The 25,341-nt window shown below is 41.6% G+C and overlaps 1 protein-coding gene across 2 annotated transcripts in view; it reads right to left on the reverse strand.

The window, feature by feature from the left end:
- The window catches only part of TPPP (tubulin polymerization promoting protein), a 111,335-nt gene that overhangs the window by 77,160 nt on the left and 8,834 nt on the right, over window positions 1-25,341 (reverse strand). Inside the window, exons 2-3 of one of the 2 annotated variants that reach the window (XM_006263589.4) lie at window positions 17,846-17,938; window positions 15,296-15,610 (exon numbers count right to left, since the gene is read on the reverse strand). In XM_006263589.4, coding sequence (XP_006263651.2) covers window positions 15,296-15,610; window positions 17,846-17,865 — 335 coding nt within the window. In that variant the 5' untranslated portion in view covers window positions 17,866-17,938. The remainder of the gene's footprint in view (window positions 1-15,295; window positions 15,611-17,845; window positions 17,939-25,341) is intronic. The other variant, XM_014602828.3, reaches the window with a different exon arrangement.

The following is a 25,341-nucleotide window of genomic DNA, read 5'->3' on the forward strand; positions in this document are numbered from 1 at the left end:
GGATAGTTCCACTTGTCCCACATGCCTCTATTTCTGGGATATGCCACGGAGGTGCAGCCTGGGGGTCCTGCAGCATGAGGCAGCTCTCCTGTCTGCTCTAGATTTGGCACAGAGCACTAATGTAGGAGTGCACACACATGCCACAGATCTTCCCAGTCTGGCTGTACAGAAGGCAAGTGGGACAAGTTTCCCTGACTCTAGCCTCACCCAGTTGAGAAGCACTGAAACTGAGTACCAGCAGTGGTTCTCAATTGGGGATGCCTCCACGCTCGAAAAAGTTGTGGAGGGGTGCCCTGACTGAAAAGGCTGAGAACCACTCCCTTAGAGACTAACTGTTACAGAGGCATAAGTTTTCATAGGCAATGGCCTACTTCATCAGATGCTATACAAGGACACAGATTCGTCACAGCCCTTAGAGTTGCTCCTGCAAAGGACTGCAGCAGATGGGAGAAGCAACAGTACTCTTGTCCATGTTATTCTATGGGCATTTGGAGATGATGTCCCTTTCTAAAGGCAGCATGAGAGTGGGTAGAGATTTAGGCCAGAGCATTAACAGGTAGAGATGTGGGTTTTCTGAAAAACTTTTCCAATGCCCTAAATAGAGCATGATCTGATTTAGCATGTTTATTTAACTTGTATTTAGTAAACAAAACTAAAAAAAAGTACCCATGGGTTAATTTTATGCCCCAATAGCCACAAGTATTTGAAGTGAAATATCTGATCAGGAAAAAAATTAAATACAGCACACTTAATGTGGTTTAAATGTTATATTCAAACAAATTCAAAGCTTTATGTGGAAAGAAATTATTTTTATTGGAATACTTGTAAAAATGTAAAGACAATATACAACAACATGTACTTCCCTTACATTGTTTGCTTAAATTTAAGAAAAAAACCCAAAGGCACTGAAAACTGTTGACACACTAATTTTAGCAACCCAAAGAACTGTGCATAATATGCCATGGTTGTCCACTCATCTACTTCAACAGAGTTTAACTCTCTTCCACTGAGGTCATTGCGGTACCTCCAGTTTCACTGTCACTATCCGTAGAGTCACTTGCACTACCATTTCAGAATCAGACTGAGGCAAATCTGATTCAGGACTACTTGAACCACATTCTCTTTCGCCAAAGGATGGTTTTACCAATGAGCCTACAGGCAAGGGCAACTTATCATCACACTGCATCTTCTTCTCTAATTGTGCTTCTGACTGATTCTCCAGAAGCAAGAGATTTGGAGAAAAATAAACAAAGTTTAGCAGTGTGTTCATTTGTTAAGTCTACTCCTCTTTTTTGACTTGATTGAGCTGAAAGCCTTCCAGTTCCATTCACAAGATGCTGCTGTTGGTGGAAAGCTTAGGATCATTAGAGCAATCCTGGACAACAGTCGGGTGTTACAGTATCCCTTCCACCATGTGAGAGGACACTTATTCTCTTCTGCCTGCCAAATGATGTCTTTGTTCCAAAGTTTTTCTTTTGCATGGTACTTGGTAATGTCAGTCATCATGGCTATTTTGTTGATGTTGGGGACATTTTAAGTTTCCATAATTGTATCAAGGGCAGTAGATAATTCATCTTCTGACAAATGTTGTCCTGTGTGTTGGGATCCAAAAGGTTTGCTGCCAGGTGGACTGGATGAGAGCAAAACTCAGATCTCTTAGTAAACATTTGGTTTATTACTACTACTTTTTTAGATAAAGGTGAAGGCGGCAAAAACACAAATAGATTTTCATTCAGTTATCTGAATATGTCTGGAATATTTGAGCGGCTTGGTGCATCTCCTTCAAGTTTCTAGATAGCCACTCCAGCTGGTAGTGGCAAATTGAATGCTCCTTGAACTCAAACCCAAAACACATTGTTGTCAAGAATCTGTTTCCGAATGTTCACGGGAATAATCTGGGATACTGGATCATCTACTGAAGCACACTGCAAACAGTTCTTTGTGCACAGCAAACTATGTAAACACTTTGTAGCCGAGCCCCATCTAGTTTCTCCTGGCAATAAAAGTGCACTTTCCTTCTCCTGCTTCTCTTTCTGTAATTTTTTCAAAGTCTGATTGGCAACATGATGATTGTGGAATACCTTCACAGTCGCTTTGCAGTTTGCCAATATTGTCTTCATTGTATTCACACTTACTATGTCCTTTGCCAGAAGATTCAACCCATGAGCAAGACAGCCAATAGTATTAAATGCCTTTAATATTTGCCATGCAGCTTTCATGTTACTCACATTATAAGTTACAAGGGCTTGTACCCTGGAGGAACTTGCACTTTCAATCTCTTCACTCAGTAATTTGGCTATGTATTCACCTGTATGACTAGATTTGATAGGAATTGCTTTCAGGAATATTGGTTCAGGTGTTGCCAACAGTGTTCAATTAAGGATTTCCTTGTATATCAGTCCATCCATCTGACATCAGAGTCAGCGATCCTGCTTGACCAGTCCTTTAAATAACCATGGTTTGAACTCTGTCATACTCTCTTCCTAAGAGAATGTGATAAGTGATGGTGATAGTTTGTAATGTTCCTTCCAGTATTGATTTTCAGTTATGGAAAGAGGTGTACCACTTGCAAGCATAGCTCGAGCTAATGTCTGATCTTCTTTTGACATTTTGTCCACAAACCTTGATAAAAAGCTTGACTGTCTTGAACAGCTACTCATGGTGGATCACATATCTGATGACAATAAAAGTGAGGATCCTGCTTTTTCTTCCCCCAAACCTAGCAGCTCAATGTTTTAATTTTCCATTTTTTGCAAATCTGCTATTGAACTTGAACTACCAAGTTCCTGCAACAAAAAGGGGGAAAAGATTTTTATTTTAGTCTATTCTAGTCTGGCCTCATCCATCAGAAAGAGAAGGAGAAGCAGCAGGGAGTTTGCTTCCCCCTCCCTGCCAGAAAGAGCATTCTGCTACTAAACTTCCTGCTCAGTTGCCCTTGGATGGCAGAGCCAAAGGAAGGTATAGTCTGACCTCTGCCATCGGCCAGAGGACTAAGTTTACTCTGCTGGTTTGAAATAGTTAATTATTTATCTATTATGGGTTTGGGTTTTTTAATTGTTAAGCCTAAGCCAGTTTGGGTGCTTAGTGCAAGCAGAAAAGCAGGACACACATATTTTAAATAATGCAACTCTGGACTATTATTTATTTATTTAATAACTTTTAAAATTATAATGTTTTAAAACACTATAGATGCTAGTTTATACTGCGTGTTGTTTAACATATTAATTTGTTTATTTACATAGGATTCCTGAAGTAGACTTTTCTCAGATGATGTTGTTCTAACACTGTTGTATTAGCTTTCTATATATGGCTTGTACTCTTGCAGGACAGTTTCTACATGTTATTAAATGTTTCTTCATTCCTGTTGTGTTGTTAGCATACTCCTACCCACAATATTTACATTTACCAACTTCCTTCCTTCAGTGGCTTGAACTTCACTATAATGATGCCACACACTAGTTTTTTCTTCCTGAGTTGGCATTCTTATGAATGCTCTGTTAATGGGGCAAGGTAAGATAAATTTAAGAGAGAAGATCCTAGTCATCATTTTAAGACTCTTGTTGACTAAGTACATTTGTACCTGCCTCTTCTTTGAAAGCTGTAGGTCTTAGGGTTTTTACTTCCTACCTTGAAACAGAAAAAAGTGGGGTAGTTACTATGAGTTAAAGCACTGAACTAGTCATATTACACATAAAGGCATGAAGTAAGGGGTGACATTTTTCACAGTGAAGCTATCTTTTGGAATAAGTTTTCTAGGGATGCACGGGATTCCCCAGCACTTACAGTATCTGAGAAAGAGTAAGAGTATCCTTGAAGTGAGGTAGCACAAATTTCAGGTAAAGTGCTCTGGCCTAAGATATATAAAGGTTCAGTTAGAATTATATGGGTCCCTTCTGTCTTTGGGTACCTATGGATGTCCTTTCAACAATTAAAGAATGAGACTAACAGAACAGTGGGGGCTGATGTTACAATTAGACAAAAGGTAGTGGGTCAGCAGCATTACTATTCAACTTTGAGTTTTTAGGTCATCTCTAACATGCTAACTAACACTAACTACATTAAAACTTGGATGGGAGAGCTCCCAGAACTGCTGGTTATGCAGCAGGTGAATTTACTCCACAAAAGCACTGTAATCTGTGTTGCTCAAAGTGCTGAGTTCTGGACTGTGCTTTCATTAAAACCCCCCAAAGTATTCTTTCCAATCCGAGTATGGATGATATCCAGGTATACTGGCTATGCTCCAGCTCTGGTAATTATGTTTGGCCTAATTACATTTCTCATTAAGTCTAAAATCTATAACTTCCTCTGTGTTGCCCTAGCCTATTGTTTAAAAAGAGCTAAAACAGCTGCTGTATTTCACCCTAGAGAGAGTTACCATGGAGACTTAAATATACATGGCAATGTTATGGGAGCCTTCAACACCAAACATCACTACATAAAAGCAAGTAAAGATAATATGATTATTACTAAGTTATGTATTTATAATAATTCTTAGCGCCTAGAAATCCCGCTGGAGGGGTATAGAACAGAATGGGTCATAAAGTGGAAATATTTTATCTTTTTGGTAAACTTCTAAAATTTCCTTTCTCCCCTCCCCCAATTCCATCAGGGCCCCATAAAGAAAAAAAAGGATCTGGCCTTTTTTTCTTAAATAAATTGCATTTGACTGTAGTTAAAACCTTAGCTTACCCTGAAAAAAAACTGGTCTTAAACAAGCTTCTTCAACTTCCAAGACATTTTTGTGCAAAGTTACTCAAAAATTCAAAGAACTACCCATTTCTATTATAGTCCATGCAACGATTTCTAGAAGAATACTTTCAAGTAACTTTAACTTGAGTGCTTCAACATGGCAAGCCCATAACACTATATATAGCACCCAAAACTTCTTACCAATTAGCAGCCAAGCTAGAGCATGACCAAAATATGTAAAGTAGGCATCTTCTTGATGGCATTGCTTCCAGTAACAAATTGATATTAATAAAGTCACACAGTATTCATTTGGCCTGGATCCAACACAGCACTAGCATAAGATCATGTAATATGCAACTCCATAGGCCAGATCATGTGCTGCACACTTAGCATTTACAAATGACCTTTTCCATCCCTACACTGTAATCCTACCCATGAATTCCAGCTCTGAGGCATCCCAAGACCCCAAACAACTACAAATTGAGGGATCCAGTAGCATGATTAAAAGAAACTTATATACAGCTAGAAATGTTTTGCCAACCCGCCTCCACAAGTGTTTCACATTCATTGATGACAAAAGCGGAAATGGGATGGGGACGGCAGCGTAATACAGAAGTCTCAACAATTACTCAAGCTTGGTTTTCACCTAGTTCCTCTGACCTAATTATTGCTATCAAATTCTAAAGAAGGGCTCGGAAATCATTTGGAAACCGAGGTACAGTAGAGTTTTCCCTCTCAGCTTAGCTATGCCACTTGCTCTGACCCTATAGCGTAGCAGCTCTGGATGACAGGAACAGCACCAGAGAAGTACCTCTGTGTCAGGGTAGAATGCCTGGGGACTGACGTTAATGAAGTTCCGAAGGGAATACACAGATCATATCAAGTTACGTACATTTTGCCTCTAGCACAACAACATATCCACTCCACCCCCTCTTTTAATTATTTTAGCAATTATCTGTCCAAATGTAAAATAAGTAAATTCCACACAAGCATTCTAAAATAGTTGTTTCATCCAGACAGAATAACTATGAGTATGTACAGAAGTGCTCCATGCACGTTTTACAGTGCTGTAATTAAGACCACTTTTTATAGCAGTATAAAGTTACAGTGGTCTTAACTATGACAGAAGTGCAAAGTTGGGAAGGGGCTCTGAGCTGCCCTGCACTTTCCAGGCTAGGCTCTAAGGGGCGCTCTGCAGCCTCTTGGGACTTCTCCATTGGTCAGAAACTTGACCAGCATACAGAAGTTATTTAAAACGCTGTAGGTTGCTGAAGTGCTGTAAAATACAGCATTTCAAATTTAATACTTCATTTAACAAGAGTTAATTTAAAGCACTGTACCCATTTTGAAAATGCTCTAAAACTGTGCACTTCTGTTAAGTCATGGCAATAAGTGCTTTAAATGGCAAAAAAAGCAACTTCTGCAAACACGCTGTTTGGTGTACTTATTTTCTTGTATAAAGCCATGTCTCTCTCTTTTTCCCCTTTTCCCAGACACTAACACACCCCTTCAATAAATTTCCTCATATGATTTAGTGATATTGCTTAGCTTCTCCCACGCATTTTTCAAGAACGAGAAGAAACATATACCAAGATATTTTTAAAGTTTTGGCTATCACACAACAATTACTGTATTACAACTTCATTTATCCAGCATAGTCTGTTCCATAAAGGATTTCTGGGTTACGTAGCTTGGATTTAAATGAAAGAAATTAACGTCCACCAACAAGTCTCTACCACTTATAGTCAGGTCACTGAGGTCTTCCATCATGAGTATGGAGAGTGGATTTTAGCAACAAACACTTTTATCAAGACTTTAATTAGAATTCAGGAATGATTTGGTAATGTTTCTTTTCTAGATGCAAAGCTTCTACCTATACTTAGCAATAAAACAGCCAACACTTTTGACCAAAAGGCAATGAAGGAAAAAGAAAACATTAGAATCCTAGAGACGGATTATTCAGCTAGGGTTTGTTCTGTTGAACTCTCTACAAGTAGGGTAATCCCCAATGTGCTCTTTATAGTTAAGCCAGCACTCTAGCTTGCTTTGAATTTTCTTCCATGAAGAAGGGAAGAACTCAAATCACAATCCTATTCTTTTAACTAGAAAATACTTACTGGTAAAGCAGGTTTAATTTTTACAGTTAAAGGCCATCTGATTTAGCTGAACAAGCGGGCAAAATACCTGTGATTAGCAAAACTATGCAAAAAAAGTAGATCTGACATGGTGGAAAGTACACGATACAGGATCACATGCGAGAGTCCCTGCCACATCCCCAATCAAAAAATAGACTTATGACCCAGAGCTGCATCAGGAAACAAAACGTATCAGATAGTACATACTGTCCAACAACTTTGTTTCCTCTCATTAGACAACCAAAAAAGGCTGGGAAGCTTAAGGACAAACACAAGCATACCAGATATTTAATATTTGTGCGTAACACAGCTACACAGAACATTATTCATAACATCGTAACTGTCAAACAGTACTGACCTGCAAATTTTATATGTATACAAGTGAGACTGTATATGTATCTATGCATCTTCCTTCCCATAATGGCTCTTTTCTACCAAGGTGGTTCAGACTTTTCTTTTAAAGAAAAAAATCATCATTAATATTCACTGGTACACATACATTGTGGCTACCTTAAATTAAGTCTTTGGTTTCCTAGCTAAGACAATGCACTGGATCACCCAGTCAGTATCTTAATTTAAAATCAGGTGACCCCTACTGTTGCCCGTGCCCTCTTGGTTATGGTCAGTAAGTCACATGACACAGGCATCATTACACTTGCTGTCATTATCAACCTGAAAAAAACATGCATGTATACAAGGCAAAAATTTCTTGCAATAGTGAGCAACATTTTAAGTACTGGCTGAGAGGCACAGATTGGTCACCACTAATTTAAACTCATGATACAATTATATGATGTGTGAGAGAAAATAGCTTTTAAAACTATTTTTAATCATTTTCTGCTCCAGTTTACCTGCTTTTTCAGCTCTGACCATTAATTAATGCAGATCATTCTCCATGCAACATTCTAAATCCAGGCAGTACTAATATCTTTACACAGTCATCTCACAGTACACAAGTGTAATTAAACAGTACACTAGGATTGTACACTTTAAGGCACTGCATTGCCATGAAACGAATTGCTCTGCTATGAAATAAGATAGCTTTCAATTATACTTTACTATAACATGTTTCATTAACCTATGGAAACCAATTTGGAAGTCTTCCTGCATTGCACAGCATATTCATAAGAAGCACAACAGACATTAGAAAACATTAAGCAGAACACACTCCAACTTCTTGGGTAGATATTTGTGTTGAATGAGCCCAGGTGTCAAAATACTACTCCTTACAAGTGTTTGAAGTAAGCAACATGCAACAATATAATTCAGTGCATATAAACGACAACTTCAGTTGTATTCTGTATGTCAAGTGGGAAAAGCACACATTCAACCTTGCCAAGAGTTTGGACAAAGCAGCTATTCAGAATTACATATGGTTTAGTTCTTCCATGGTCTTACCACAGCAGCTAGCTACTGCTGAAATAAGACCCGGCTGGCCTCAGGTAGAAGTACTATTTGAAAGACCTATGTGATCTAGACTGTGGGAACTAGGCTAAACAGCTACTTGCAAGTTGCACTGATGTTAGAACATGGGTGGGTCCTGTTCAGAAGTCAGGACACAATGCAGTGTATTGTGAGGGCTCTCCATGGGAACCAAAATGATTTTACTTAAAAGTATGGAGGAGACTTTTCTGGCTCCTTGGAACACATGACTTCCTCAGTAACGAGGAAACTTGTCAAGGCAACATAAGAAACTATTACTGGAATCTGAGAGGACAATTAAAGTTTCAATTGATCTTTTCCCAAATATATTTTTGGAGGGTTGTAGGGGGACAGCAAGATATATTTACAAAGTTTCTCTAGGTTAACAGTAGTCTTCGATAACAATCCAGTATAGAACCACAAAAATTTGTTTAAAATTTAACACATAGTAACATCAAAACAAACAAATGTTACCATGGAGACAACTACCTAAATAAATGCTCACAAGGGATCCAAGGCATGACGTCACACAAGCCTGCCTGCAACCATAGTAACGTGCCAGTATAAACAGAAATATTTTGATTTTTCTATCAAGTAATGTCATGGAATTAGCAGTTTTATGGCAGTGGTCAAATCATTTATTGTGGCATTTAATGTTTGCACTTCTAAAATAAGAGCAAAGGTATTTATATCAGGGGTATTATTATTACCACATTAACTACATCCAACAAGTGGAGCATGTGCATGGAACATCTACTGTATCAAATTCTCCAGAGCAGTTGCTGACCCCAATAAACAAAGAAATTTATGTTCCCAAAGCAACGTGTCGGAATGCTGGTCAGAGGTCAGTCGCATCTATTCTTCTTGTATATTTTGCTTTCTATAGTATGGAAAAAAAACCCTAATATTCCTAGACCTGATTTGTCAGTGGCTTAACGTCTTGCTAGATTAACACAGAAAATCCACCCACATTTTGTTTTCCATAGCAAACGCTATTTTTTCCTCCCGTGTCTAACTAGCTATTAGCCTACTTCCTCTAAGGCCATAATATTAACTAAGCTTAATCTCATTGTCCCTGCAAGTGTAGTGGCGCAGGCCAACAGGTTTTATAAATCAGCTGTCAGGACAAAACAATGTTTCTTGTGTAACAAGTCAAAGCAGGGGGCAAAAAACCCCAAACCCTGTAGAAATGAAGGCAATTTTCCCAGATGCTGAAAAATGCCTAAGGAAACCTGCATTCCAACATTTACCTAATGCCCACTAGAGCTAATTTAAAATATACTACAGTACCACTCTTACATGCTATAAAAACATAACTACATAAAGCACAGAAGGTGCACTGGGAAAAAGGAGCAGTTGTTGGAACAAACCCAGTGTTTTAGCAGTAGCCTAGCCTACCAGTAGGGGCATGGTTATACATGTGAAAAGCATCTTTATTTTTTTTTTGCATTTCTGCTACGAAAATTCAGTGTCCAACATCTTGAACAGTGCATTATTGTGACTGCTCCTTCTTTTGCATTAAATTATGCTTTCAAAAAGAAAATTACAGGTTTCCCACCTTTTAGCTGAAATTTTTTGCTGATCTGTCATATTGCCCACATTTGTCGGATTTTTGTGCTTTCTTGCTTGGCACATTAAGTGATAGGACTAGTTTCATAGATTTCAGTAAAGCAATAGTGCTAAAACTCACAATAAAGATATGAAACGCAAAGCCAGGTTTGAAACCAGATGTCTCTCACAATTACACACACGGACTGCCAACATTCAACCCACATGTCAAGTCAGTCCCAAGGCCACTGGGACACCTTAAATGCTGCAACAACCCTCCTCCACTCTGCCCTGTCTTTGGCTAAATTTGCGCTCTCTATCAGTTGAAGCCCTATCCAGTCCTTAATATTGGTTCCCCAGCTCTTCTTGGGTCTACCTCTCTTTCTCTCCATTGTGCCCTGCATTATGGTGTTGGCAAGGGCATCCAGCCTTCTCATGATGGGTCCAAACCATTGCAGCTTCCTTCATCACACCATCTCCAACAGTTTGTTCAACCCACACATGCAAAAAAGAAGGTCCTTACTCCCAATCTACTAGCTTCCATGCTAAATTGAATCAATTCACTTTGTAAGTAACAATCTACAAGCATTGCTAGTTGTTTCAGAGAGACAATGAGCCTTTCCACCTAGCAGCTCTCTTCCTATGAAAACAGCTAATGCAATGAGAGCTGCTTACCACAAAGATGCACTTCCAGTTTTGGTCTACTGGATTTTCAAAAGCACATTTTATTATATTAGTTCAGTTTTAATAATGTCATTTGTTTTTGGAGATGAGAAAAAATGCAGTTGTCCAGCACAATATTTGAATAGTGTTGCACGTATTGAGAACTGCGTCTTTATATACTTTTTGTAGTACAGGAAAAGCAATTCAGAAATCCATTCCTCTCTCATGTTTCAGGTTAGTTAAATATAACCCACATACCTAGACCTGGTCCAATTATTTGCTATGAATTCAATTCTTTTTCCTATTTGTAATGGTGATTTCTATAAATGCATGCCATATGCATAAGTATTTGTCTATGCAAATACCCTCTGAATTGTTCCCAGGATGTTCTCTTAAACCAGGGGTTGTCAACTGGAGGTACACATACCCCCGGGGTACTTGACAAGGACCTAGGGGGTACGCACGGGCGGGGACGGAGTACTGCCATGCAACATCCCATGTAGGCACCGCCCAGCCAGAAGCTTGCACGTGGCGGCTCCCGCCACTCCGCATTCGACTATGCACCACCCCTCCCCCCCTCCGCGTCTAGCCACCGGGGGGTACACTGATCCAGAAATGTTGAAAACCCCCATCTTAAACTATTTCTAGTGTTTAATAGGTTGCCTTTTAATTGATCATATTCTCCAATCAAATGATTGAAAGCTGTTAAAAATCAGTATAATGAGCAAACAAAAGAGATGCATTTTAATGCAACTGTAGATGCAGTCAGTCAAACTAAAATCCATCAAACTTGGTGATCTCTGAATGTTAAGCGTGTAAAAAATGAGTAGAAAATTGTCAAAAAAACCACATCACCATAAATAAAAGAGAACCCAGCTCACCACAGTCCTTGGTAGCACATACACATAGTGCCTTTGTGCATCATCTCTACTTTTGTGAGTTCTTTGCACTAGCCCATCCTCTCCCTCTTTTTGATCTCAAATGTATGCCTTATACATCTTGTATTCTGTATAGCAGGGGTGCTCAATCTCCAGCCCACAGGCCAAATTTGCACCACACTGCTATGTCATCTGGTCTATGGGACTACCCACAGGTCTGGAAATTTGGTAGTGGGAAAATGGTGGCACCACTCCCCTGCTGCCAAAATTCTGGACCCATGGGGAGTCCCAAGCTCTGCACACTAGGACACAGAGCCGGGTAGGGGCAGTGCCAGGTTCTAGGAGCCAATTCTGGTCTGGAGTTGGGAAGGGAGAGTACCAGGCCCCTAGGATCCAATCCTGGTGTGCAGGGGTAATGCCAGGCCCCCAGGATCCAATACCAGCATCCAGGGGGTAATGCCAGGCCCCCAGGATCCAATACCAGCATGCAGGGAGCAGGAAAGGATGGCACTGGCCCCTGGGACCCAATCCTGGCACATGGGGGGGGGGGGTGGGAGGGAGCAGTGCCATGCCCCTGGGATCCAAACCCAGCAGACAGAGGTGGTACTGGACAGGAAGCCTCCAGGACCCAAACCCAGCAAGCAACATGTGGAAGGGGGCAGGTGCTGGGCTCCAGGGCCCAATCCAGCCTCACAGACAGGCTCCATGCCACTCATCTGGCCCACAGGAAAAAAAAAATTGAGCACCACTGCTGTACAGTATCCTCTCACACAAAACTAGTGGAGTAACAACAATCCAATCTGAATTTATGCTTCCACACAGAGACTAACAGCATTTCAGAATAATTATGTTAATAGGAATACAGAGGCAAAGTTAACACATGGCTTCATAATCCATGGTTAGTAATAAAATGAAGCTTAATTCAATCCCTCAATATTCAACCAAATACTGTCCACGCTGAAAAAGATTACCAGATCCTACCATGTATTCATCACCCAAGGTAAGACCCAGTCTGATCTATCAGTTCTAAGGCACTAGCCTTGTGCAAAACTTTTCCAGTAACAGAGAAGGACAACTGAATTAACTCTACCATTCATATATCTGGAGAGGGACCCATATATATATCTATCTATATGTATATAGAGACATATATATATATAGATAGATAGAGATAGAGAGATAGATATATCTGTATATATATGCATGGGTGAGAAAGTTATTGTTTAATTATTTTGAAGAGTGATTCTAAATATTCACGGGATTCCACAACATATTCCATTAACATGCCCTACAAGTAGAGTTGGTTAGAAAAAAAAAGAATTGATTTGAAGAATGGATTTGGAAATGCCTCTGCAATATTTCACAAGACCTGTAGCTTGGGTGTCTCATGACTCCATTGTTTTTCTTATGGGCCTGACTCCCTGTCTGGACTTTTATTTCCCACAATGCACAACTGTCTCTCCTCTTGCTGAACAATTCAGGTGGATCACCCAAGATACAGCTCCCATTCCAGCCATGGAATTTTTTTTCCACCCCGCAAGAGGCCTTAGTTGTAAGCTTGGTAAAAGATGAAGTTTTTCAAGTAAAGTAGACAATTTTGCAAAAATGAGGCAAATCACAAATCCAGGTTTCCATGGGGAAAAGAAAAACTGAGGGAAAGATTCAACCACCAAAATCTTTCACTGTGCTCTGAAAATAATCTTAAGGTAGACAAAAAAGAGACTCTTCAACAGAAGTTATGAACTACTCAGTATTATTAAGTCAGAGAATCTGGGCCTTGATTTTTTTGGTCGGATGTAAAGCCAAAGAAAAGTAGCAATAGTTTTGGCATGGCATGGATTAACATATCCAGGACACCCATTGTGTATAGAAGTGTCCCTGAGAACAGCCTAGGGAACATAATGCCAATGCTCAATATTTTGGTGCAACAAGCTAGACCAGTAGCAGAGTAGGGGTGGGAGGGGTGGTATCCATGGGCCAGGATCAGGCCCTGCTCTGCCTTCACTCAGCCTGATGCCAGACTGATCCTGAGCACCATCACCCTTAACTCTGTACCCCCAAATCAGGGTCCTGGACTGCCAGATCAGGGCCACATGCCACCTGCCTTGGCCCCACATGGCCAGATCAGGGTCCCATCTCCTTTAGCCCTGCCTCCCTCAGCCCCACACTGGCAAATTGGGTATCGCAGTGCCAAATCAGGGCCTTGTGCCACTTCCCCTGGCCCTGCACCACAGGATCAGGGCCCCAGTCCCTGGCTGCCTCTGCTTGGCCCAACACTGCAGGATCAGGCCCCACACAACCCCTAGCCAGACTGTACCCAGAAAGGGCCCCAGACCACCTCTGCCTGCTGACTTAGCATGCTATCTGGCCCATGGTGCTCCCCACGGGTCCCAAAATTTGGCAACAGAAAGGCAGCAGTTGCTGCCACAGCTCCCCCACCATCACATTTTCAGGCTCCCCAGGGACTGGACAGCATGGCTCAGCAGTCCAGATCTGGACTGCAGGCCAGGGGTTGAGCACCCCTACTCCAGCAGCTGGCCTGTTAAATGTCTACATAAAACAAAAAAGGTCTCTTATTAAAGTTAACTAAGTTAACTAAAAAGTTATCTGTGCACTGTGTTCAGCACTTCTGAGGGCTGAATGGATCCTGCTAAGACATGCATCAAAATGAATATGCTACAAGTTGTGTTATATTATATATAAAATAAATAATACATCTTGTAGCATATTCATTTTGATGCATGTTTTAGCATATATACACAGACATGTTATATACATGAGCCATCCTAGTGAAGACAGCTTCTACTATACTGACCTCTTTAAAAGAAATCAAAATCCAGAAGTAAGCTGGAAATACAACTCTTGGAAAAGGAGTTCAAAAACAGCCAGAGGTCCTCCTGAGTCTAGCAGTTCATCAGACTAGCATGGTCAAGGCATGACAGTTTCAGTAGCCCAGAATACACAAGGGCTATAATGCTATAGCATTATAGCAGGTAACCTTTGACTCTGCAGCTCAAATGATCAAGTGCCTGTGTACAGCTGTGTCGCAGGGGAATGGTCTTTGGCAAAAGTCTGGAGAGCATCTTTAATTCATGCCTCTGGAATCACAGTAAGAAGCCTCGTTGAAAAAGCAGATAGCTATATTAAATGATAGAACCACACTGGGAGACCTCGACAATGAAATACCAACAGCAGAACATCTGAGTTGCTGAGCATTGATGGGGAAGGAGGGGGTGCTGAGAGCAGGCAGTGGGAAGGGAGGAATTCTTCTGAATTGGGGATTTCAAAAAAAAGTCCCCGGTTGCTGCTCTCACAGCGTGGTCTGAAAGTGGGTGTGACTGCACCACTGTACTCCTGGATCTGCCCCTGCACCTCTCCCATTAGCCAGAAAAGGTTATGTCTTCCCACTTTTGAAAAGCTGGAAAGGTCCATCTTACTCTGCACTGTTGCAGTTCTGCTGCTTAATAAACCCACCTTCAGAGTAGGAAACAGTATGTGACTGGAGCACATGGCTGTTATTTTAAACTGCCTGATTTGGTGAATCTGCTTCCTGGTCTTCCAAGAAAGAGTAAAATGCTGTATATGGCTTATATACCTCATCAGCTCCAATGCTTTGGCTTCTTCTACTTGTATCATTCAGGCAAGACAAAAAAAATTGAATGCTTGTGGACTGTTTTGATAAATGTGCCTCTTCTCTGCTCACACAGCACCACCTCCATAGCTTAACAAATGGAACAGATGGTCCAGTTAAAAGCCAACTTCTCAGAAGTTAGATGGTTCATGTTCAAAGCAACAGAAAGTGCATCTTAGAGCACCTAGGAAAGATCCAGTGTATCAGAAGAACACGTATATAATACCTGCTATTGCTTGCAGATGCTAGTCATATCAGTAGCAGCTTTTTGGAGAGGAAAAAAAAGCTCATTAGGGACAAGGAATGGAGCAGAGGGAAAAAGAACTTACTTGATTTTACTGAAGACAATGTCAACATCTGTGATCGTCACATTCTTCCCATCTATCACATGACAGTCCTTACATAACTTGGACCAGTTCTTCCCATGCATTTCTTTTCCTGTGGCTCTGGTATCTCCATGGATGGCAAATTTTCTAAAAGCCTCTTCAAGGGCACTGAGCTCTCCTGCCACGGCCCCCTCAAGGGAACTGTTGGACTCGCAGGATAGCCGTTTAGCTGCCTTCTCCTTTGCTGGATCTGCTGGAGACTTTGGAGGAGTCTTATTTGCAGATTTAGCGGACTTTGTTTTGCTGTCAGCCATTGTGCTGCAAAGAGGAGGGGTCGGGGGAAAAAAGCAGCCAACAATCAGTAAATTTCTTGCTAATTAATTTGTATGGCTTTCCCTTTATTAGGATGCCCTTGAGAACTATACATTCCCCTGTTCATGTCAGAGTCTCTGGAGGCCACTTAGGTATGCAATTAGCAGTAACTTTGTACACCTCCTTTTTGGATTTTCCCTAACAGTCCAAAGGCACAATATATCCACAAAAATATTGTATGGCCTGGTTTCATAAAAAGGTTGCAAAACCATCCACGTCTAAAAAAATCCTCCAGTATACAGAGCCAGAGGACAAAAATGAGAATTCTAAAAAAGTCAAGAAAACTTACCTCTTCCATCACTATAGCAGCTGATGCAATGGTACTCACCAACCCTTGTTTTCTACAGAAAGCTACACTGGGCACAATTATGGTCTCAGTCATTGGTGTAACCCCACTGTTTTAGAAGCTTAGAAGCTTTATCTCCAGGACTATTGTAATAAAATATATTTCTGTAATGGAAATGAATCCATTTCTGGGGTATATTAGTGGTCACAAGGGCTAACAAATATAGACCCCTCAAACTTCTTGGACATTGCCCTTCTGTTAGCAAAACTAGTAGCTGGAAATCTGAGAACTGATCTGCCCAAGCATTTTGAAGTGAAGGCCTGCAGGAAGCAGCAGTGATAAAAAGCATGCCCCTATTCCAGAAGACAGCATTCAAATTTGGTTTCATCTAGCCTATTTATTCCCCGTAGACTTCTCCTGAAGTGCCTGTCCATTGCAAAGTATTGTGGAGAAAGTAAGCCTTATGCTACTTCACTTAATATGTGTTTTCAGTCTCTAAACACAGAGCACCAAGAAAAGAGGTACAACTTCATAGACCTGAAAGACTAATCTACCTGAGACACTCATCAGTAATAATGCAGAGAAAGACATACCACTCCAACCTAACTCACCTCTCTCTACATATGGACTGAAAGACACTTTCTATTTATCCTGTCTGCCCTTCTGAAATGGTAAAAAGATCTCCACTTTTAACTCTAGTTTAGTTGCACTTATATCACATAGTCTGTGTGGCTAGCCAATGTACAAAATGCAATATATACCCAATGAGAGTTTTATTACATGGAAGGCCTGTTCTGGTTGCTTCCAGTACACACATATAACAGCAACAAATGTGATGAAAAGAACTCTTAGCTTCTATCTGCCCCTAGTTTTCCCACAGGCTAATTGCCAATTGTCTGATGTAAAGCTAAGGAACCAAAATGTACCCTTACACCCCATCCTATGTTCTTTTCCTGCTCAGTCCAGGTCTTGTGCCCCACAGTAGCAGTTGAGCATCTACTACTCACTGTGTAACATGTGCCAATAAGCTTACGGCTTTTCCAAATTAAAGCCTGGATCCCAAGGACATGCTTATACCCTGTCCTGATACTCACAATATATACAGCAGAGATCTCGCATGGCTACCAGTTGTAATAACACGCAACTGGAAAGTGTGCCACTGGACATCATTCATACCTGAAATGTTATGAAGCTCTCTGGGCACCACTACATGTGCATCAAAGCTGCTCCAACGCGCTATAATTACAGCACATCAGACTGATTAATCAAGTCTGCTGGAGCATGGTAATTACCGAGCTCCAGCAGAATCCAATGTCATGTGTATCAGCCTCCCCACACTGAAAAATGGTGGCAAGGGTGCTTTAACTGAAGCTCATTCAACGAGCTTTAGTTAAAGCACCCCCCCCACTGCCATTTTTCAGCGTGAGGACACTGATACACATGACGCTCCAGGCATTTGATTAGAGTGGCTCTCCAGCCACTTTAATTAAAGCCCCCCACTCCGAGCACATGTATAAATGCTCTCCATGACTGACTTCTACTCATTTACAGGAAGCAGTGAAAATAGAATGATAAAGTTCAGTGTTGGGTAATAGTAACCACAGATTTCCTACTTTTTAGTATTTCTTGTTTGTTCTAGCTGCAGCAGTATAATTATAGTCACTTGGATTCTTTGTCTGGTGTTTAACTTTCTGGCCAAAAGTCTGTAAGTCACTATGTTGTGTCACATGGCCAGGGGACTAACTCTCTCTGGAATTTATACTCTCAAAGAAAGCAGCTAAGTTAGTTCAACATAACACCAAAGGCACCCCCCGCCTCCCACCCCCACAGGTTTCCCCTGAAATTACTTTGACAACACAAACAAAATCAAAGACAGGTACTATAAATGTTTTTACCTATTTTCAACAGAGGGCATCCTCTCTGTACGAGTCTGCGAGTGACGAGACAGCAGTCTACAATGAACTTCTTAGAGCAGGAGTTTTGCAGCCCTATGTTAGAGACAAAGACTAATACAAAGGAGCTTTGCATTGCCGCTACGTGATAAATTTCCACCATGCAATATATCTATAAGTAAACAGCGTGGACCATGAAGCAGTCTTGTATATATTAAAGATTTTTAAATACATAGATTTTAAAAAGGGCTTGGAGAGCGAGATATGTAACACTATAAAGAATTCTTCTTATGTTATCTAGGCACCCATGAAGCAGATAAAAATGGCAGAAAACAGGACAGAAGATTTAATATAGAAGTCTCATGGAAAGCTGAAGACATATACCATCTTCTACCCACCCAAAGTCACCTGCCAAGAATGAGCCTTTTCTACAGTGAGATTTTTAGGAAGATCTGCAGCCCACAACACCACTGGTCTATGCCATCACTTGTACTAGTTGTGAGCATTTTTACCAAACGTACTGTCCAGACTTTGTTGAAACAGAATTAAGCTACATTTTATCTGAAACATCCCCACCCCCCTCCCTCCCTGGCCCCAAAGGAAGGTTTTTAAAACCAAGTCACAAAGATCCCCGAACTCTTGGTCAAAGCCACGGGAAGCATGACTTCAAGGAATACATTGCTCCACATCTGCAGACATCTGAATCTAAAAAAGAAACTCATGGGCCCCAGCTGGTCCTAACCCCCAGTGTCTCCAGACAGGAACAGAAAGCATCTCTAAAAGTTTGAATTTATGCCATATCTGACACTGTGGATCAACATCAACTTGACCCCAGAAGCAGACAGGAAGAGAGAAGGGCCCTAGACCTGCTGTGGTAGAAAAAACTGCTAAATGATACTGGCTGCAGGTAATTTTGCACCAAATAAGAGGTTTTAAACTGACTGCTTCTGCAGAGCACACATCAGCAGGGAACAATGGCAAAGCTCTCAGTCAAGACAAATTAACCCTGCTAGTTTTCAATAAAAAGATAAAAGGTCATTGTTCTGGCCATGGGGGTTATCTGGCCATGGTCAAGTCAGCTATATCCCTTTATCTTGCCCTCTCTTCCAGTTGTCAGTTGCACCGATTGAAATCCCATTATATGTACTCAATAGCAAGTGTAAGTGAGCCTGTGAGTCTAACCTATGCTACATCATACGCCACTTCTGCATGTGGTCTCCACATCAAGTCAGAGAAATTATTCAGTGCATTAGTCCAAGGAAGTCATGTTTTTTAATAGCCTGTGAATAAATCAGAGATGATAATATGGCTTACTTATTACCTCAGTCTCTGAAGAATGCTAAGAGGAACATATACAGACTTAAAATAACTCAGTATTGAGATGAATACTCTCTCTCCTCTCTCACCCCCATCAATAGAATGCCTTCCAAGTACATGACTTTCAACAATCCTAGAAAAGCCACAGAGAAAACTCCAGTCCCATAGCTTGCTTTTCATTTCAGTTTTGATTTTGTAAGCATAAGTGCAAAGAACTTCTGACCACCTAAAACACAAGATGAAAGGCCTAACAATTAGAGCTGGGCTTTTCCCACAGTTATCACAGATTTTCGTAGAAATTCCCTTTGTCTGAATAGCCATGTTAGTTATGATTTATCTTTGCAAATCTTTTCTGAAATTAGGAAGCTTAGCAAAAAGGCTACCTCATAGCTTGTGTTCATGAAAGTGCTGATTCATCATCAGCTATAAGCTTTGAGATAGTACAAATAAAGCACTCAAAGTTTCTGTGAACTTTTGAGGGCAAATATTCAGAAATCGCTTAAAAGACAACTATTTGGCTTACCTAGCAAGAGAAAAACGTGAGCTGAAATAGGGAGTAAAAATGTTAGCTTCTGTTAAGGCTGAGAAAACAGCAGTCATTTCAAAAAGAAAATTTATAGTGATTTTCAAAGATAAAATCAACTAATTAGTTGGCAGCACAGTTTGGGGAGGAGGTAGGTGAGCAGCCAACAATGACAAAAGAACAGATTAGGGACTATTTAGAAAAGTTGGATGTGTACAAGTCAATAAGGCTAGACACAATACACCCAATGTGATTGCAGAGCTGCTAGCCATTGTCTCTGAAAATTCATAGTGATTGGGAGAAGTCCCAAATGACTGAAAAAGGACAAATATAGTGCCATTCTTTAAGGAAGGGAAGAAAGAGGATCTAAGGAACTACAGGCTGGTCAGCCTTACCTCAGTCCCTGGAAAAATCATGGAGCAGATCCCTATGGAATCCATTTCTAAGGACTTGGAGGAGAAGGAGATTAGGAACAATCAGCATGGATTCACCAAGGGCAAGTCATGTCTGACCAACCTGACTGCCTTCTATGATAAGATCACTGGTTCTATAGATGAGGAGACAACAGTGACCATAATATACCTGGACTTGAGCAAAGCTTTTGATACATCACCCACAACATTCTCACAAGCAAGCTAAGGACATACAGGTCAGATGAATGGACTTCAATGTGGATAGAAAACTGGCTGGACTGTTGGGCTCAAAGAGTAGTAATCAGTGGCTTGATGTCTAGTTGGCAGCAGCATCAAGTAGAGTGACCCAGGGGTCAGTCCTGGGACTTGTTTTATTCAATATATTTATCAATGACGTGGAAGATGGGATGAAGTGCACCCTCAGTACGCTTGCAGGTGACTCCAAGCTGGGGAGGAGTAGTAGATATGCTGGAGGATAGAGATAGGATTCAGAGAGACCTAGAGAAAATGAGGATTGGACAAAAAGAAATCTCATGAAGTTCAATAATGAGTAGTACATAGTCCTGCACTTAGGGAATGGAACAATCCCATGCACCAGTAAAGGGACTGGCTAAGCAGTAACTCTGCAGAAAAGGACCTAGGGGTTACAGTGGACAATAACCTGAATATGAGCCAACAGTGTGCCCTCATTGAGAAGAAGGCTAATGGCATACTGGACTGCACTGGTAGAAGTGTAGCCAGCAGATTGAGGGAAGTGATTAGTCCATTCACTTCAGCACTGTTGAGGCCACATCTGGAGTACTGTGTCCAGTTTTGCTCCCCCCACCCCCCACTACAGAAAGGATGTAGACAAATTGAAGAGTCCAGAGGAGAGCAACAAAAATGGTTAGGGAGCTAGGGCACATGACTTCTGAGGACAGGCTGAGGGAACTGGGCTTATTTAATCTACAGAAGAGAAGACAGAGAGGATTTAACAGCAGCCTTCAAATACCTGAAGAGTGGTTACAAAGAGGATGGAACTAGACAGTTCTCAGTGGTGGCAGATGACAGAACAAGGAGCAATGGTTTTAAAGTTGCAACAAGGGAAGTTCAGGTTAGATATTAGGAAAAATTCTTTCACGAGAATAGTAAAGCACTGGAATATGTTACCTATAGAGATGGTAGACTCTCCATCCTTGGAGGTTAAGACCCAGGTAGACAAAACCTTGGCTGGGATGATATAGTTAGGGCTGGGGGCTGATCCTGCTTTGAGTAGAGGGTTGGACTAGGTGACCTCCTGAGGTCCCTTCCAACCCTAACTTTCTATGATTTTATTAAATATTCACTGCTGAATTTTTCTCAAAGCCACATATTATAAAACTTAAGAAAGCCTACATAAAGACTTAGTCACTCACACCCACACCCTGAAGTATGTAATTAAGGTTATGGTCATTTGGGTAACTTTGCTCTCCTTCCCACACCACCACCAAAAAACACCCGTTGCAGTTTCAAGGAGGATGTTATATAGAAACATGTCAACTTCAAAGCCAACCTTAATGCTGTTATCATCCCCCACTCTTCCTCCTAAACATCAGCAACTTCAGGCCACCATATTGCCACCATTTTGCACAGAGCTGACCATAACAAATATAATTTAAGGGAGAGAAAGAAAGCAAGCAAGCTGGGTTTCTTTTTGTGTATTTGCAGGGGGGGAAGGGAGTGCAGGGAAGGGGAAGGAACAGTGTTCGTCCTAAAAGTTTCTAACCTCTTGTTCATATTTAGACTGCTATGCTTTAAAGCAGGGCTATCCAACTGGCAGCCCACCAGCCACATGCGGCTCATGAGAAGTTAACATGCAGCCTGTAGGCTTCTACCTGGCTGCCCCTTTGCCCACTGCTACTATATCCACATGGCTAGGGTCTCTTCTTCTCCTTTCCTTGCCTTCCAGAAGATCCTGCCCACCTCTGCCCTACCTACCTACTTTGGTTAGTCTATAAATGTGAAAATCTACCCCATCTCCCATATTAAGTGAACAGAACACTGATGCTCTTAGTTTAAGCACTGTTCATTCCCTCCCCCCCCCCAAACACCAAATAAAACCAGCCAAGAAGTCCTACCCATCACTAAGAGCATTTTAACCCAATTTTTGATGCCTCAGTGCCAAGCCATTTCTCAGCTTGGATATCCCCAAAAAGCATTAGAGAAATCTCTCAGAGATGAGATCACCTAACTTTACAGAAATCCCCATTTCATTTCCAAATCCCTTGTCCAATTTGCCTCTAGCTTCCCAGAAAAAAAAAAAAATTCCGCCCCAGCATCAGATCACAACCCTGAGCTATTAGGTAGGTTGCTTTCAACTGGATGCTGTGAGTGTCATATCAAGTTTACAATAGGAGCCTTGTTTCATCATGAACTGGTTCAGAAGAAGCCAGTGTCTCTTCATAGAATGCACTCAAATAGGGCAGTAGAGACAAAGGAGTAGAACAGGCCAGCATACTTATTCTACTAGCTCTAGAGTATGTTTATTATAACATCAAATTTCAGACAATCTAACTACCAGAGAGCTGTATACTTTAAACCAGTTTTGACTTAGCTTTTCAGTAATTTCTCTCTTTAAACTATTCACCAACGGGCAATTGGCAGAGACAAGATCAGAATCTTGCAAACCACATAAGCAATCCTCAGTGCAGGCTATTTAAAGGAAAGAAAGGCATTTTTAAAATGTTCCCTGGAAAAAGATTAAAAGGGAAAAGGATCTACAGAACACAAGATCAAGGATAACTAGAGCTGACCTTGCATTCCCAGATAGAAGGACTTCCAAAAACTACTTCCACCTGCTGCAGGTCCTGGGGCTCCCTGACCCCAAGCCACACTTGGCACAGACAAAACCAACTACTGTAAGGCACTGCTCCACAGGACAGCAAAGAATAAGGCTTCCCTGGCAAGGCCTCTACACTCAATGAAGGGAACTGTGGCAAGTCTACTGTACTTAAGGCAGGGGTTCTCAACCTTTTTAGGCTGGAGGCACCCCTCAGAAAATGCCAGCTCTTAGTTGTCACTTTTTTTTTTTTCGTGACAGAAAAATAAGCAGTTTTTTCTGCTGTAAAGAACTCAGAAAGACCACAACTGTGGATTTCTATTTGAAGTCTCTGGATTTATCTTGTGAATCATGCTTGCAAACCTTAGGGCACACTGGTTGAAAATCACTGACTTAAGGCCTCTCTGGCCAATGGACTGGGATGGGCAGAATTTGATCCACCAGAATTTGATTCATTCAAAACTTGAATTTATGGGCAAATCTGTTGCCATATAAGTTAGAACCTTGTACAAACTACAGAGATTCTTTCATACAGGATCTTTTTTATTATTATCGTACTCCATTTAGATATTGAGAATAGGTTTAGAGCTGGCTACTATCAACTTCACTTACTTGTGTGAGCCTCCAACTATAAACCAAGTGTTCACTGAAGCCAAAATTGCTGGGCAAACCCAATAATGCAATGGGTCTTTGGCAAAAAGATTGTATGGGTAACTCCTATGTGATTGGTTGCTCTTTCTCATCTTCTTGTTTTCTAAGCAACAGCAGTCTTTATGCCAGTCCATGGAAACGCAAATATATCTAGTTTGTTGGTCGAATAAAGCAAGAGTCTGCATTAAATCTGATGACATTCCTGTTTGCTACACAGCAACTTTTGAATATCGCATCTGACCAAAGCCAAACTTTTAAGGAATGTTCTTGATAACAGATGGGTCAGAAACCTACTGATTTTGCTGAAAAAAAATATCAGAAAAAAAATGGAGGAGGGAGATAAGGGGACTCTCCAACATCTGGTTAGCAAAACCAGGAGGTTTGGCCAGGCTTATCATTGTAAATAGATCAAAACAGGTTGACAGCAGCCAATAGTCCTCATCTCAGCTCTACTCATCATCCCACTGCAAGAGACGTACACATACAAACACACTCCCTGAACGGAGAGGGGATACTAATGTTGGCATGGATGGGCTACTGGGGAAAAGATGGGCGATGGGCACACACTGCCCCTGGCATGAGGGGAACATAAAGGACAACAGGAAAGGAGGACATGGGGCAGGAATGACATAAAACAGGGCAGGGAATGGGACTAGAGGGATACAAGAGAGGATGCAGGAGAATGGGGAGCCCAGGGAGAAGAAGGATAATGTAAGAGAACAGGTGCAGAATGGGAAATCAGGGAAACACCTGAGAGATGGGACACAAAGAGGTCAATGCTGCATCAGCAACAGGCCCCTGGGAAAGAGATGGGATTGAGCATGTTCCACCCATCCAAGTGTGTTGATGTGTTCCAGGACCAGTAGTTCACCCTTTAGGCTGCTCCAGGGAGTCAGAGACAGATGCTGGGGACAAATGCTTGGCTCCAGAGAGCATCAGCAGACTCAGGTAGGTGAGGCATATTTAGTCCTATCCTGCCCAAGACCCACTACTGAGGCAGAATAGACAAGCTGACAGAGTGTCTGCAGCTGGAGGTGATGGCAAGCAGCAGCAAGTGCCTGAAATAGGGGGAGATGGGTCACTGAAGCTGGGAGCTTGAACTGAGATACAGGGAGCCCCAGAGTGCACACAGTGAGCTGCACCAGGGGAAGTTGGGCAATTTTTATATGCCATGACATTTTTCACACCAGCTACACAATCACAATTGTACCCACCCCCTTAGGGCCCATGGGACGGCCCACCTGAGGATAGGCTGGTGATCCAGGCTGTCCTTGACAGGCTTAGAAAGTGGATGGATAAAAACCTGATGACATTCAATACAGAAAAAAGCAAGGTACTCCACCTTGGGGAAAAAAAAACACGCAGCATGCTTATAGGCTCAGCAGTGCGACGCTCGCTAGTACCACAGCCGAAAGGGACTTGGGGGTCATGATTGGCCACAAGATGAACATGAGCCACCAATGTGAAATCACAGCTGGTAAAGCAAACAAAACTCTGGCTTGCATCCATAAATGGCTTTTCAAGTAAATCCCAGGACATCATCATCCCGTTGTACTCAGCCTTGGTGAGGTTGCAGCTGGAGTACTGCATCCAATTCTGGGCTCCACAATTCAAGAAGGACATGGAAAAACTTGAGAGTGTCCAGAGGAGAGCCATGCACATGATCAGAGTGCAAGAGAACAGGCCTTATGATGAGAGGCTGAGAGCCATGGGACTCTTCAGCCTAGAAAAGCACAGGCTCAGGGGTGACCTGGTGGCTACCTATAAGTATATAAGGGGTGTGCATCAGGATCTGGGG

Source organism: Alligator mississippiensis, chromosome 5 (assembly GCF_030867095.1).
Source record: "Alligator mississippiensis isolate rAllMis1 chromosome 5, rAllMis1, whole genome shotgun sequence".
NCBI lineage: Eukaryota > Metazoa > Chordata > Crocodylia > Alligatoridae > Alligator > Alligator mississippiensis.